The 15,379-nt window shown below is 43.2% G+C and overlaps 1 protein-coding gene across 10 annotated transcripts in view; it reads right to left on the reverse strand.

Annotated features, from left to right (window-relative positions):
• Positions 1-15,379, reverse strand: part of ADGRL3 (adhesion G protein-coupled receptor L3) — a 563,586-nt gene that overhangs the window by 96,352 nt on the left and 451,855 nt on the right. For 7 of the 10 annotated variants that reach the window (XM_079960222.1, XM_079960225.1, XM_079960216.1 and 4 more), the window contains exon 21: positions 4,170-4,196. The exons of the other annotated variants lie outside the window; for them this stretch is intronic. In XM_079960222.1, the coding sequence (XP_079816348.1) occupies positions 4,170-4,196 (27 nt within the window). The remainder of the gene's footprint in view (positions 1-4,169; positions 4,197-15,379) is intronic. 10 annotated transcript variants of the gene reach the window in all.

Consider the following 15,379-nt stretch of genomic DNA (forward strand, 5'->3'; position numbering starts at 1 on the left):
TTAACAATATGTTGCTGTGAAACTACAGGCTAATGTCATTGAGGAGTATAACATACTAGTAGGATATTAGGACCACTTTGATCAACACCGACACTGGGAAGAATTGTTGCATCAGCTTGCCAAATGGCCTGACCTGCAAATGTCCTCCCCCCTGTGCAGTTCTGGGGGTTCTCCTGACCCTCCAGACTGGTTTGGTGGAGAATGGTGGTGGTGGTGGAGATCCACTGGACTAGTGGGTTTCTGCTAGTGCACTGAGCGAGTTGAATCCAACCCACTACCTCATTTGGAATACTGCAGAGAGGGCCACAGTGACAGACTGGAAGAAAAATTCGGAACTGATCTATGATTACACTAAAAATCCAGATGATTAATGATACAAAGGACTGGATCACGTTTAACTAAGGAAAAGAAAAAAGGATCCGCTGGTTCATAATATCAATCATAACTGGAACATTCATTTAATTACTCTGCCATAATGCAGACATTGGGCTACAACTAGAAGCTGTAGCGAACTGGTACAAATCATCTCAATTTTTCAATAAATTCAGTAGGTGGTCATATGGAAGTTACTTTCCCTAAGCCTCGACTCTGCATCTAACATACAGGGACAATCCTTTCGTAACGATTGTTAGGATGATGTCTATGAAGCACTTTATACTGTACTACATAATTGCTAAGCTGTCAGGGGTCCCTTTACCTTTACCTTTAATAACGCAATGCCTATTGCTTCTTAAACTACTGGGTTAATATGTCTTAGCAACCCTCGCTTTTACTGAGTTGAAATGTTAAACACTGCAATTGTTTCTTGAAATGATCTGCTTCCTGATTATTTATTTATTTATCTATTTATTTATTTATTCATGAGGTTACATGTATTCTGAAGGGGGGGGGTTGTTTATTTAGGCAGTTTAAAAGGAAATCAATATAATTCATGTAGCAAACCAGGACAGCCATGCTGTATAATTTCTTCACAATATTGCAAATATGTACATTGTTTTGAAGTTTCATGTACACATTAGTAATGCTCAGTTCCCCCCCCCCAAAGATAGCCAACGAATAAAATATTACCACAGAGTGGCATATTTAATTGGTTGTTTTTATTTTGATTTGTTGTTGTTGTTACAGCAGCCGCAATCCAACAAAGCATGCCAGATTGCATCACTACCTGCTTTTCATTCAGTTTCACCTCAGTATTCGCTGACCTTAGAAGAATCACAAAACCATTTTCCTTTCAGCATCCTTTGAATTTTAAGAGGTTTTTTTAGTGTAAAGAAAAGCAGTGAGAGCTGCTGTATGTAGTGAGCACAATGCCCAGTTTCTGGGTGTGGATTTGTAGCATATGAAGTACTCAATCACGGCCCAATTTTTTTTTTTTTATTACACTGTGCTTTCCTATGACTCTTCAGTTTGGAGGAGCTGTAAATGTGTGTATACAGACCTCAGGGCTATGCTAGTTTTTGTAGGGTTGCCACATTTCAAAAAGAGTTTTTGAGCTATTTTTTTTAATGAAAATCGCCAAAATCTATACTACCAACATGGGCTGCCATATTTTCTTAGACATTTCCATGATTTCCACCCTGTTTAAGGGGGCTAAACACTGGCTACGTTCAGAAAATTCCAGACGTATGGCAACCCTATCATTGGTGCAACATTAGTTCTGTATGTAATTGCATGTTCATTAAAGGTAAAGGGGCCCCTGACCATTAGGTCCAGTCGTGGCCGACTCTGGGGTTGCGACACTCATCTCGCTTTATTGGCCGAGGGAGCCGGTGTACAGCTTCCAGGTCTTGTGGCCAGCATGACTAAGCCGCTTCTGGCGAACCAGAGCAGCGCACGGAAACGCCGTTTACCTTCCCGCTGGAGCGGTACCTATTTATCTACTTGCACTTTGATGTGCTTTCGAACTGCTAGGTTGGCAGGAGCAGGGACTGAGCAGTGGGAGCTCACCCCGTCATGGGGATTCGAACCGCCAACCTTCTGATCGGCAAGTCCTAGGCTCTGTGGTTTAACCCACAGCGCCACCTGCATCCCTATGCATGTTTATTACCAGGATATAATTAAGCTGTAACGAAGCTCCTGGCTGGGAGGTTCAGGAAGGTCCACCCTGAGCTGAACACAAATTACGATGACGAAAGCATAGAGGCGACTTCCGAATGCAGTATTCTGGCTACGTCTGAGAAATTCCGGACGTATGGCAATCCTAGTTTTTGCATTAACTGAAATGTTGGTTAGAGCTCGCTGGAGCCATAAAATGTTCAGGTGAAATTGAACCTGCCACTGAAGCAAATTGGAAAGCACTAGAGCATAGACATTGGAGTTTCCTTAAACACATGCGGTACTTGAAACTGTTCACACCAGCACTGGGGTTTTTTTTAACACCAACACCTGAACTACAAAAAGCTAACAATGCGGAAGAAGAAGCTTTATGCAGTGGAAGTAAATGGGGAAATGGCAGCTGTTTGTAGACCAGATGCTACATTATGGTCAAAAAAAGTATTCTATAAATATAGAGTCTCCAGACTAAAGATTGGTTGTTTGCATGGGGTTCTCTTGCATTTACCGTATTTTTCGCTCTATAGGACGCACTTTTTCCCCTCCAAAAATTAAGGGGAAATGTGTGTGCGTCCTATGGAGCGAATGCAGGCTCCTTGGCTTCAGCGATAGCAACGCGAAGCCTCCGAAGCGCAGAGGGAGTGCTCCCTCCACGCTCCAGAGGCTTCGCGCCGATTTCTCTGAAGCTAGGAGAGTCTTGCTCTCCTGGCTTCAGCAAAAGGAACCCGAAGCCTGCGGAGTGCAGTGGGAACTCGCGCTGTGCTCCGAAGGCTTCAGGGATAGCAAGACTCTCCCGGCTTCAGCAGAGAGGGAGAGCTGTGCAGCAACCCTTCAGCCAAGCGGGAGGAGAAATGGAAGGGGCTCCGTTTCTCCTGCTGCTTCGCTGAAGGGGCGCTGAGCAGAGAGGGGGAGATTTTTTCCCCTTGTTCTTCCCCCTAAAACAAGGTGCGTCCTATGGTCGGGTGCGTCCTATATAGCGGAAAATACGGTAACTTTCCCACACAATACAATAGTGAGGGCAGCTCTTCATGCACAATGGCATGGTTGTGGAGTTTGGCTTTACCACAGTCCCCAGGAATGTAGAGATTGGGGTGGAAGTCATCAAGAATCAATCAAAAATAATATTTTACCTTCATTCTATAGAGCCTTTTCATAATCTAGGTATGCCACGCACACACACAAAGCCACGACTTCATGTAGAAATTAAAAGCTTGGGTTTGTATCATGGAACTATACAATGAGTTAATCGCTGCTGGTTTAACTCTGAACAAAAATATTTGGGTTCATGCAGAAATTGTACAAATTGTTTTGGGGTTTTTTTTGCTGTCAAAAAGAGACTTGCAAGAAAGTGAAGCCAGCCGAAAATAAATTGTATTCCCCACTCTTGTAAAAGATCGAAAGAATGACAGAGGTGAGAATGAGACAAAATAAATGAACACAAAGGACTCTTCACCAGAAGAACAAACTGAAAGTCCACTGCAAAACAGAGGGACTTGCATTAGTTGTGCTACTGATTCAGTGTTTTTTCTTGCAGGATATATGGTACAGTATTATCCAAGGCCCATAATTGATGCTTTGTTGTTTCCGTTAACTTTAAACAATTCTGTACAGACTTATGTTATTCAAAGGGCTATTTTTGAAGACAGAAGCAAAATATTCAAACATTGCCATGCAGTCATTGACTGAATGGAACCGAAAACTAAAGAAGAATTTTCTATGTATTGTCCAGAATTGCCAATTCAGGACAGATATTGGGTGAAATAAATAATGTTAGCATTCCTTTGAACATTTACTCCTCAATTGCATTTAACCATTCAAAGGTAAAATGATCACGTCAATGACTTGCAGAGATGTGCATTATGACCCAGCAGGGAGCAGTGTGGGGGTATCCAAAGTCTGTACTACAGCAGATCACAAGAAAGTCCAGGTGACAGCCAATCAAGGAACACGAAGCATAGAAACTGTAGGCCTTACGGTTTTCCTGCACAGTTTGCTCTTCTGCCTCCCTCAAATGTGAATGACAGAAGCTGTAATGACTTTTAAAATACTGATCTGACAGCCAGTTCATGGGACCACACTGATAAATGGAATTTATCAGTCATTCAGGTCATTCTTACTTGATGAAGGGTCTGTTATCCTCAAAGCTGAAGAATGCATAGACATAAAGACAAGAACGTCAACATTAGAATATAATGACAAAAAGATACCATGTAGGTAAGCAATCAGACAAGCTGATCCCCGGCTAACAAGATCTACACTTGGGCCTGGTTTTCAATGAGGTGGTAAACCAATTAGGGGGTGCATGTGGAGGTTCACAATTGAATGGTCAAATATACAAAAATAAACATTAAAAAATCCATCCATGTAGAAAACTAAAACTTAACCTGGCTCTCTCCCTGATGTGCAAAAAGATTTATGTGCATAGAAAACTTTCGCAAGGAAACCTTCCATCTGAGGATGGGTGGAGAGGCCAGACACAGGTTTACCATCTCAGTGAGAAGTAGTCCTGTATGGGACATCTTAGACACCTGAAAGACGAGAGACAGTGATCTTCCTTGTGGGCAGAGCCACCCTTATGTTCTACAGCTGCTTGACCATATTCTCGCTTGGCTTACAAAACTGATATTAAGATCTGCTGCCTTTGAATAACATTACTATTCAAGTTTGAATAAAGACAATACAGCAGGCTTTGCGTATGATGACAAGCTTCCCTGCACCTTAGGCATTATTTACCCAGTATATAAGGATACATTCCTTAATGTTTTATTGTCAGTTTTTGGCAATAACAATTTCCTCCTTACATGAGTCAGACTCCATTATCTTTTATAGGTAATGGCGTTAGAATCTTCTCAAGCCCTCTACTGCTCTCTGCTGACAGTTGGCCTATTTAAATGCCATTTAAAAATATACATATATTTGGTTGCCTACCAAACTGAAGGAGTAGCTAAACATGCAGATGAAAAATAGCCTCCATTGTCTCTCATTAAAAATACATTTCTGCAGTTCTTGGTTACAAGCAATCTAAATCTATCCCCTGGCAGATGTATTTTCTGTTGTGACGAATCGCTGATTTTCATGCAGAGAAATTCACAGTCACTCCAGAAAAGAAGACATAAGAATAGTGAAGCAACTCTCAAATTCTTATTTTAAAGGGTAACATGAATGTTCTACTTATGCCTTGTGGCATCTAGATGCTAGTGGGATAATACTATGACTCAAAACCAGAGTTTTCTTCACCTATCTTTACCTAGGAACCCGCAAACCACATTACAAGTACAGTAACTGCGGACAATTCTAAAGGCTGACTTGCTTGGCCTTTGCATTCTGCTGAACTGGTCAGAAGGATTTATTTATTCATTCAAATATTTATATCCTGTCCTTCTAATGCATTCACATGGCTGAAGAGTGAATCACAGCAAACTTACAACACCACAGTCCATAATAAAACAGCAATATGAAAACCAAACACTATAAAAACAGGAAAAAGTCACTGTGGGTTTTTAAAAAAATCCTCTGAACAGGGATAAACTCATGTAATTTCATTTGGCTAATTTTCCCTAGCAACTAAAAGGCAGTGGAGGTTAGGGGAGTGAGATAGCAAGAGAGAGAAAGTCCATTGTTCAGCAGCACTCTCTTTGAACATTCTCTTAACTTATCACAACTAACTCTGCTAGGAAGACATCTATCACCTAGGATGCTCCTCTGTCAGGAATGACCAACTTGGGCATGTATGCAGGGGCTGATAAAATAAAACCAATTAAAAAAGGCTCTCTCCTCAGCTTTGAAGACACCATCCCTCTAGCCTGGCAAACTAGTCTCTCTCTTATTCCCCTGTGAGGGCCAATGAAAACACAATCTATCTGGGAGAGGCATAAGCCTTCTAGGGCTTATGCAACTGATGAGACCAAGGGTGGTCAAGGTGGCAGACTCAACTGTCGTAGAGTACAACACCCATCAGACATTGTCAGCACAGCCAAAGGTCAGGAATTATGGGAGCTGAAGAGAACCATGTTGGCTATCCCTGAACTAGATTGACATTTTATGGAAAGATACAGATAGCGAGGTGCACCTTACAGTACCTAAGTCAAGGGAGGGGAAGGCTATTCTGTTATAGCAGAGTCGGGGAACCTGCGTCCCCCTCTTTATGTCAGAGGACTAAAAGTCCCATTAATCCTGACCATGGCTATGGTGGCTGAGGATGATGGGAGATGGAGTCCAAATATTGGGGGGGGGGGGGCACGCACAGACTCCTCACCCGTTCTGTAGAATCTGTCTTGCTGAATATTGAAGCTCAAGGGCATTGAAATGACTTGCCCAGACAAGTGTGATGCTACTGGTCTAAGAGGCCCTCAATTCATCTGTTTGCCCCATATCCACAGAATGAGGAGCAATTACAAGAGCATATTCAAATGGGATGTCCCAAAAGGGACCTGCTCCAGAGGGTACAATTAACGCCAAAGGGTGGAAATTGCAGGTTTTGGCTAAAAACTTGGAGAAGCGTCTTATTGGTAAGAGCTGTTTAGTAGTTGTGCAGACTGCCTTGAGTAGGTGGTGCACTCCTTTGGAGGAAGTATTTCAGCAGCCATATGTCAGGAAGGCTGAAGTTGCAGATCCTGCATTCCAGACCCTGAACTGTGCAGGAAGTTGGACTAGGCGACCTCCAAGTAAATTTACATCAATAAAATTAAGATTATTTGTCACTGCATGAGAGATCTGTAGCAGTAATGAGGAATCATTTTTTGTAATGGCATCTCAATCATTTCAACTGCAGATTTCAGTCCTTTTTTTTTTTTGGCCATATTTCTGTTTTCTATTATATTCTAACCTTATATTGGTATGATCCAGATTTCCACCCAGGCAGGACTTCCTGGCAGAATACTAAATACATTATTCCTGAAAGCAATTCCCATGCTTAATGGCTCCGTAGCAAGACCTTGAGTATTTAATACATTTCAGGGCACATCACAAATCAATAACCATTGATCAGGTGTGAGCTTGGCTTTTTATATACACGTGGAACAATTCTGACAAAAGAAAATTAGGGTTTAGCACTGCGATTCAACACGAACATAACCCTCATAAAACAGGAGCTACACAAATCAGAGAATAACCTACAAAAGGCGGAGAATGAAGTCACATAAAACAGAAGCAATCAAACAATCATGCTCAAGTCTACTCAGACAGGAAAAAACAGAATTTGCATATAGGCTTAGCTCCCACACCCACAGTTTGTTGTTTTTAAAAAACAACCTGGAGTTGGGGAACAATATAACCGGAGAAGAACACACACACACACACACACACACACACACACACACACACACAGAGGTTTGGCTTCTACCAGCCAAACGATAAATATGATGGTGTAAGTAGGGATTCCCCGCTGACATCTTTTGCAGTTAAAGTAAGCTAAGTGAGCAGGTGTCTCCCAAAATTCCCTTGATGCGCTGGGCACCAATTTCAAGGTTCTGTTTCACATGACACTTGACACATAAATGAGAGAGCATGGTGCCAAATCTCATGTGTTTAAGGACAAAAAAAGTCAAGGGACAGACAGTTATTGCTGCCAGTTTGGAATTAAACTACAAAGCTATTGATTTCTACCTTTTGTGCGTAACTGCAGAATGCAGATCCAGGTACATGAAAACGGCCCCAAAGAAAAGGTTCGCTTATTTACATCCATTCTACAGTTGTGTATGAATCTTAAAATCAGAGGCAGAATCGGCTCCCCCGCCCCACTGGGGAACTGTATGGCAGGCAGGCAGAGGGCTCTGGCAATGATGGGAAATGGAACTCTGAATGTCTTTTCCCACTGGGTGTAATGGGACATGCAGCTTCCCCAAGATGGGAAAGATGCTGAGAGCATAATTTCTTCTTGGAGGAGATGCCCACTGTGTCTTTCCCATTATTGCTGAGGTCTCCTCACTAGCTACCCACTCTCCCAAGGTGCAAATTTCTTTTTCTGGGGGGAGGGAGAGGTGGTAGTACAGTGGTACCTCTGGTTACGTACTTAATTCATTCCGGAGGAGGTCCATTCTTAACCCGAAGCTGTTCTTAACCTGAAGCACCACTTTAGCTAATGGGGCCTCTTGCTGCTGCCGCACCACGCGACTTCTGCTCTCATCCTGAAGTTCTTAACCCGAGGTACTATTTCTGGGTTGGCGTAGTCTGTAACCCGAGGTCCAACTGTAGACTCAAAGGGGCTAGCATTTCGCCTTTCAGACCTTAAAACGGAATTCTCAAAAGCATTCCTGCAAAGGGCTCTAATGTTCAGCTTCAATGCTTGAGGGCCACAAATGATTTTGGGGGCAAACCCTGGTACCCATTCATTGACTGATTGATTCATAGCCTGCCCTTCCTCCCAAAGGAGGCTATAAAAACACTTTTTAATTCCAATACAGATGCAGACTGGGAAAGAGCTCAACTTTAAAGGTTTGTGCTCTTCCACTGCATGTCTTGCATGCTGTTGTAAAACTATCTTACAGGTGCCCACAGCAAGAGCATCATGTTTTGGAAGCCCAGTGTCCTAAGATGTTATTGCAGAGATCCAGAACAGAGGGTTCCCAGGGCTCTGGAGGATCATACAATGGGACGCAGGATGTAGAACTGAGCAACTGAGGGGTGGTGCCTGGCAGATCAGTTGGTGGAGCCTGGTATGGCAGTGACATAGCCTAGTGATGCTTGGTTAGGAGAAGAGGTTAGGGCTAGTCATTTTACGTGCCTGATAGATACAAGCGAAAACTCTAATCAAGCCAAGCAGAAAATAGCCAGCCCCCTTGACTCTTGTGTTTCACCCTGAGTGTCCCACTGCTTTCTCCTCAGGTAGGAAGAGCCGCTCTTTAGCACTCGATCAAAGCAAACTGCATTTGGGGTTTCCCCCCAGACTGATATTTGCTCTGATCTCTTGCTAAAGAGTGGGCTTTCCCTGGGAAAGGAGCGGGGAAGGGGAAAACCGCTTGGACCCGTGCTTTCTGTGCACGGCATAAGCAGAAGCATGGAGGAGCCTTGAGATGAAGAATACGACAGCAATCCTGTGCACATTTATTTAGGAGAGTGCCCTACTGAACACAAGGCCTTAGGTCTGAACAAACATGCAAAGGGGTGCCTAAATTTATGTCAGACCTCTAAAATACAGAAACTGTATTTTCTGCTTCGGTTTCTTTCCTGAGTGCTCTGTATAGCCAATATTTTAGCTAGAGAAAAGGAAACTGAAGGGGGAGGTATGGGTAGTTGTAGAAAGAGAACAAATGTTTACCATTTCTACTGAGGACAGAATTAGCCACAATTTAACCCTAATACAACCCATGGACTTATATAGGATAAGTGAGATTTACTCCCAAGGAAACCTGCATGGGATTATGAACTTTCTCTGAATTGCTTATGTTCTGGGCTGATTAGGACTTTGCAACGGAGTTTAAATCATTCATTACAAGGCATTTATTTTTTTTGGGGGGGGGGGACTAGACATGGGGGGGGGCTGTGAGAACTGTTCATCAACAAAATGAAGTTTTCTTCAAGGTGATGAAGCGCCTTCCCTGAAGGGGTTAAAGGAAAAGTTGAGGAATCTTCGGGTTAAGGGAATTCATTTTTAGCAGTGAGGGGCCAAGAAGACCCCAGGAACACCTTTGTTGCTCACAATTCTGTGACCCTCATACTGAGGCAAGCGATTCAAGAAAGAAAATGATTACCAAAACAGAGCAAAATATAATTAAGACCTCCACACTGGAAAGAGGCCTTACGAGTGATTAAATCATCTACCTGATATATTAGGCTAAGATTAATGCATCAAAAAGGGACGCAGGTGGCGCTGTGGGTTAAAGCCTCAGCGCCTAGGGCTTGCCGATCGAAAGGTCGGCGGTTTGAATCCCTGCGGCGGGGTGCGCTCCCGCTGCTCGGTCCCAGCGCCTGCCAACCTAGCAGTTCGAAAGCACCTCCGGGTGCAAGTAGATAAATAGGGACCGCTTACCAGCGAGAAGGTAAACGGCGTTTCCGTGTGCGGCTCTGGCTCGCCAGAGCAGCGATGTCACGCTGGCCACGTGACCCGGAAGTGTCTCCGGACAGCGCTGGCCCTGGCCTCTTAAGTGAGATGGGCGCACAACCCCAGAGTCTGTCAAGACTGGCCCGTACGGGCAGGGGTACCTTTACCTTTTTAATGCATCAAAAAACCAGTTCGTATTCAAAGCCTGAGTCCCTCCCAGGATGCCAATGGTTGGAGGTATAAACTGTTGCCAGCAATTCTCACTCTCCTCCTCTGTAGCTGCCCACTGATAGCTCCCTTCTGAAAAGAAGCTAAGATATGAATCAATGTGATGCTAGATAAGTCATTTAAGATGCTCTGGTCGGGCACATGGCCTTTACTGGAACTTGATAGACAGACGGGGAGAATGATTTGCTATGGCCAAGCTGGCCTCTAAGCATATAATCCCGCAAAACTGAAAAACCGAAAGGATATTTTCTACAAAAAGATCTTTTAGATTACATTATAAATGGAAGAAAAGTTTCAGAGAATTTCCTTGAGCTAGACATGGAATGAAATGAACCAATGTCTAAGGGTCTGAATACACGGCGGTTATGCAAGACGGCTTGTGCTTTTTGTCTGTATTCCTTTTAATGACTTATTTACTTGCATATGCGCTTGTTGGTTTAGATTTCCTCTTATAACCGTTTTCTTTCAGTACTCTTTTCTATTTTTCTGCTATGAGAATCTATATAACATAACTGTTCATTCTGCTGTGGGTGGGACGGGTGAGGGGTGTTCAGGAGCGACAGGGTGTTGTTAAAATTCTGAGATAACCCATTAAACAATAACAAAATAAACATTTTCCTTTGGGAGCTGCTCTTGTTGTGGACTTTTAGATTAAAAACATATAATTCCCGAAATGCATACTGGGGACTGTAAAGTGTGAATGCGGCAAATGGATTTTTTAAAAACAGAAATGCATCTTGGATAGTAAATAAATGTATAAATTACACTTGGCAACAATCCAGGGGTAGAATACAATGCTAAGCTAAGGCGATTGTTCTTTCAGTGCAAGCATTTTGGCTTGCTAGATGGAACAATCTCTCCTCTTCTTCTCTTGCCCCGTTCTGTTCTAAGGATTACTCTGACCTCTGCTGAACAAATTTTGGGAGGACAGGAGGGGCATGGGAAGGAAAGAGAGAAAAAGCCATTTGCACAAGCAGAAGTTCTTGTGAAGGCTCCCACTGACTGGACTCCTTGGTTGAATCCTGCCCTAGGTTTGCTCCTGTGTAATGTGTGAAAATGGATCACAGCCAAGAAGTTAATTTGGCTTTTATATGCCTGTTCTTCAGCAAGGCTGTTGACCTCAGCTCCTACTGATCACAGGGGCAAAAGGATATTATGAGAATAACCCCGCACTTTCCCAGAACTTTTCAAGAATAAATGAAAAATAAACCATGTCATAAGGCATTTTCACATGTTTGAAATCGATGTTTATATTTTACCTGAAGGAAAGGAGCTATCAGCAGCTAGGCTCACACGAACCAAATGTAATTAATGCTGAACGTTATGGCTGTAAGTGAAGGCAGATGCAGAGGAGGACTCTTCAACAGATGCCCTTCTCTCTTTCCCCCAGTGACACACTGCATCCCACCAGCTGAACCATAGCCTGCGCATTTTGTTCATTTATTAATGCCCATTCTGCCATAACTGGAAGGATCAGAGTGAGTATTTACACAGCCACACACAAAATTAATAAAGAACAATTCAACTAACAATGCATATGCAATTGCCTCCAACTGAATTTCTCCCCAGATTTTTCGGGCTTCCAAATTCTGGTGTGGCTAAAGATAACATTATATAAGTGATACAGCATTGTAACAAAGCCAACTTGTGGCATAAAACGATGCAGGTGTTCTGTGGGTTGGAAGTTGAACTTGCAGTGAAGAGCATTTCCACTCAGCAGCAGGAGGGAGTGTTACTGCTGGGAAATGTCTCCCTCTTCAAACCCCTCTCCATCGATGAAATGCTGCCCAAGTGTGGGCCTTAAGCAGGATCAAGCCGAGGGGAGATTCTGGCTCAGCATTTTGCCACAGTTTTTAGTTCATATCCGCCTTTGGTCACTAGTGATGCACATCAGCATGTATGCGCAAGGTTTAAATCAAAGCAGGGGGAGGAATCCTAAGGCAATAATACATTCACATTGATTACTTTCAGCACTGATTTAATCAATGCCACACTGATTAATTAATGATCAAATGTGTTGCAAAACTGCAGCAAACTAGGCAGCAAATTCATCATTTTTAGAAATTTTGCAAGTTAAACTGGAAGGCAGGCAGACTGGACCACGGGACAGAGTGAACCTACAGGAGGAACTGCTCATCCTTAAATTCAATGGCTAAAAATGACATTTTAGACTGCAAGTGAAGGCTGATGACTTCTATATCACTCTCACACACAAAAACTAGCATGTCAGGGAGAAATGATGCCATCAGCGTATACATCATACGGTGGTTTTGCTTGTCTTGCTTAGCTGTAACAATGGTTCCCAAAGATGTTTTTGTGTGGGCTTTAGGGAGATCCCAAAAGTGGAAGAGGCTGTCTCTCCCCCCCCCCCCCGCCACTTGCTCTGTAACATCTGGTATTCAGAGGTATTCTAACCATGAAAGGTTCCATCCTGCTCTCCTGGCTAATAACCATTGATAGCCTTTATCCTCCATGAATTTGATTAATCTCATTTGAAAGCCATTGAAGCCAATGACCATCGCATCTCGTGGGAACTGAATTTCTGTCACACGGTTGCTCCTTTGCTGAAGTGTACAGCTTCATCACTCAAATGCCGAGAGCGGAGGTTGAATCAATGTGCAGCACATTTGCAGAAGTGTATTGTATTTTAATAATTGTTAGAGCCTTGAAGGGTCTTTGCCACAAAAGGTGGGATTATAAATACTCTTAATGAATAAATGAAAGAATACAGTATGCACAGTTACTGATTTGCTCAAGTGCACTAGAAGTCTTCTTCTTCCAAGCACCCGGAGTAGATAGATGTACTGTTGGGTGTCCAGAAAAATTACTGCATATAAATGTGTTCGAACCACCAGATAATGTCAGCCAGCATTGTCCTGGGCTTCAGCTGCACTCAGAGCTGGGCAATTCTGCAAGCCAGGACAGGCTCTAGGATTCCCATAGTCTCACACGGATGGTATATATGCCTATGGGAACAGGCATCTCAGGTAAGAGGGCAGCCCTATTCTCAAGCGGGATGCCATGCTGAAGATGGTTCATCATCAGGATGTCAAGTATGTCAGGACACAATATAGATGAAAATCCCCATGGGAAGTGAGGCAGACTTGAAAAGTCATTCTTGTCCAGCACTGCAGCAAATCTGAAAAGTCGCAAAGCGAGGTATGAAGCGCTGAACTCCACAAGGCAGATCTTCCTGTTTCTAACTACATCGCTAGCATCTCTCGTTACATCTTGTATGCCATGATGTTGAATACATGCCAGTGAGTCAGTTGGAGCAAGCCAAGATGAAGAAGTGCCAATCATCTCTGAATCCTCTGCGGTGTACAGTACAGTAAGCACTTATTAATTCCCTAGAGGCCTTGCTATAGTAAGTTTGCCTCAGGTCCTTGGCATGCGGATCCAAGCCTCACAGATGTTCATTCCACTTGATTTGCTGAGCAGTGTTCTGGGCTTCAGGCCACCACGAAGCAAAATTCATTCATTAAAGCTGAACGCTCCCTTTTCAGAGACCCGCTGAGGGAAGTTGTGATATTCTTGGTCTTAGAGGCTCTAGCAGAGTCACTTCCAAACAATAACTTGGGAGGTAAAAGGACCCCTGACCATTAGGTCCAGTCGTGGCCGACTCTGGGGTTGCAGTGCTCATCTCGCTTTACTGGCCGAGGGAGCCGGCGTACAGCTTCCGGTCATGTGGCCAGCCATGACTAAGCCACTTCTGGCGAACCAGAGCAGCGCACGGAAACGCTGTTTACCTTCCCGCCAGAGCGGTACCTATTTATCTACTTGCACTTTGACGTGCTTTCGAACTGCTAGGTGGGCAGGAGCAGGGACCGAGCAATGGGAGCTCACCCCGTCGCAGGGATTCAAACCACCGACCTTCTGATCGGCAAGTCCTAGGCTCTGTGGTTTAACCCACAGCACCACCTGCATCCCTTAACTTGGGAGGTAATTGTCCACAATAATCAGAGCAGCTCAGGACAATTACCTCCCACAGAAGTCATTGAGGGTGGGTACACAGAAGATTCCTATGCCATCATGACTTTGAAGGAAGTGGCTCACCTAACTGCTGGTTCTTATTGGGAGCTGGAGTGTTGATGCTTCAGTGCTATTCAGGAGGACCTTGCTAAGTGTTGACCCCATGTAAGAGATGTGGGACATCAACCTGGTGGTTCGGGGCAATGATCATTTAAAGAGTCAGACATAGATAGCAGTTCTACTTGGTTGACATCTTTGCAGGTCTCACTGATGACATTTCCATGGGTAAATGGCTTGCCCCGGATAGCGGAAAATATCAGAAGAACCAACCACCCTTCCCTGATGTCAAGGCAGAATACCACATTCCCTGTGGTATCTTCACATCTTATGGCAGCAAATTCTACAGTTTGGAAGACACAAGATCTACCCACCCGGGAAGAATGGCAGATGAAGTTGATGGACTACATGGAATTGGCGGAAATGACTGGCAGAATCTGAGACCAGGGAGAAGAGTCGGTGGAAGAAGACTGGGAAAAGTTTAAAGACTATTTGCGGAAATACTGTAAAATTAATGAATGTTAGAAAAATGTTGGAATGAAGTTATATGGCTTTAGCAGAAATGTTATAAGGAATTAAGGACAAATAGATTAATAGAGCATTAAAGGAAAAATAAGGTTAGAATGTGCTAAGATAATTATAGGATAGAAAACAGAGGAAGATGGAAAGGAATTGCTGAAAGAATTAATAGAAGTGGAATACAAAAAGGGAGGTGTGAGGAGGTCGCGGAAATAAGGGAATGAAAGATAAGATATTGAAACTATTTGATGTGTTTTAAATTGTGTTTGTTTTGTTTTGTTAGTTTAATGTTAGTGTTTGTTTTTTGTATTGTATTGTGTTGTATTGTATGGTTTTCATTCTTTGTAGTGTTTAAACTGTTGGAAAAGGTAATAAATATTTAAAAAAACAAAAAACAAATTCTACAGTTTAACTATGTGCTGTGTGGAGAAGTAATTCTTTTTGTCTGCCCTGAATCTCCTGAAAGGCAGTTTCAATGAATGGCCCAAAGTCCTAGTATTATAAAGAGTTTTTGTCCACACCATACTTAATTCTATAAACTTCTGCTACGTCCCCCTGCCCCCTGGACATTTT

The sequence above is a fragment of the Podarcis cretensis genome, assembly GCF_951804945.1.
Source record: "Podarcis cretensis genome assembly, chromosome: 17".
NCBI lineage: Eukaryota > Metazoa > Chordata > Lepidosauria > Squamata > Lacertidae > Podarcis > Podarcis cretensis.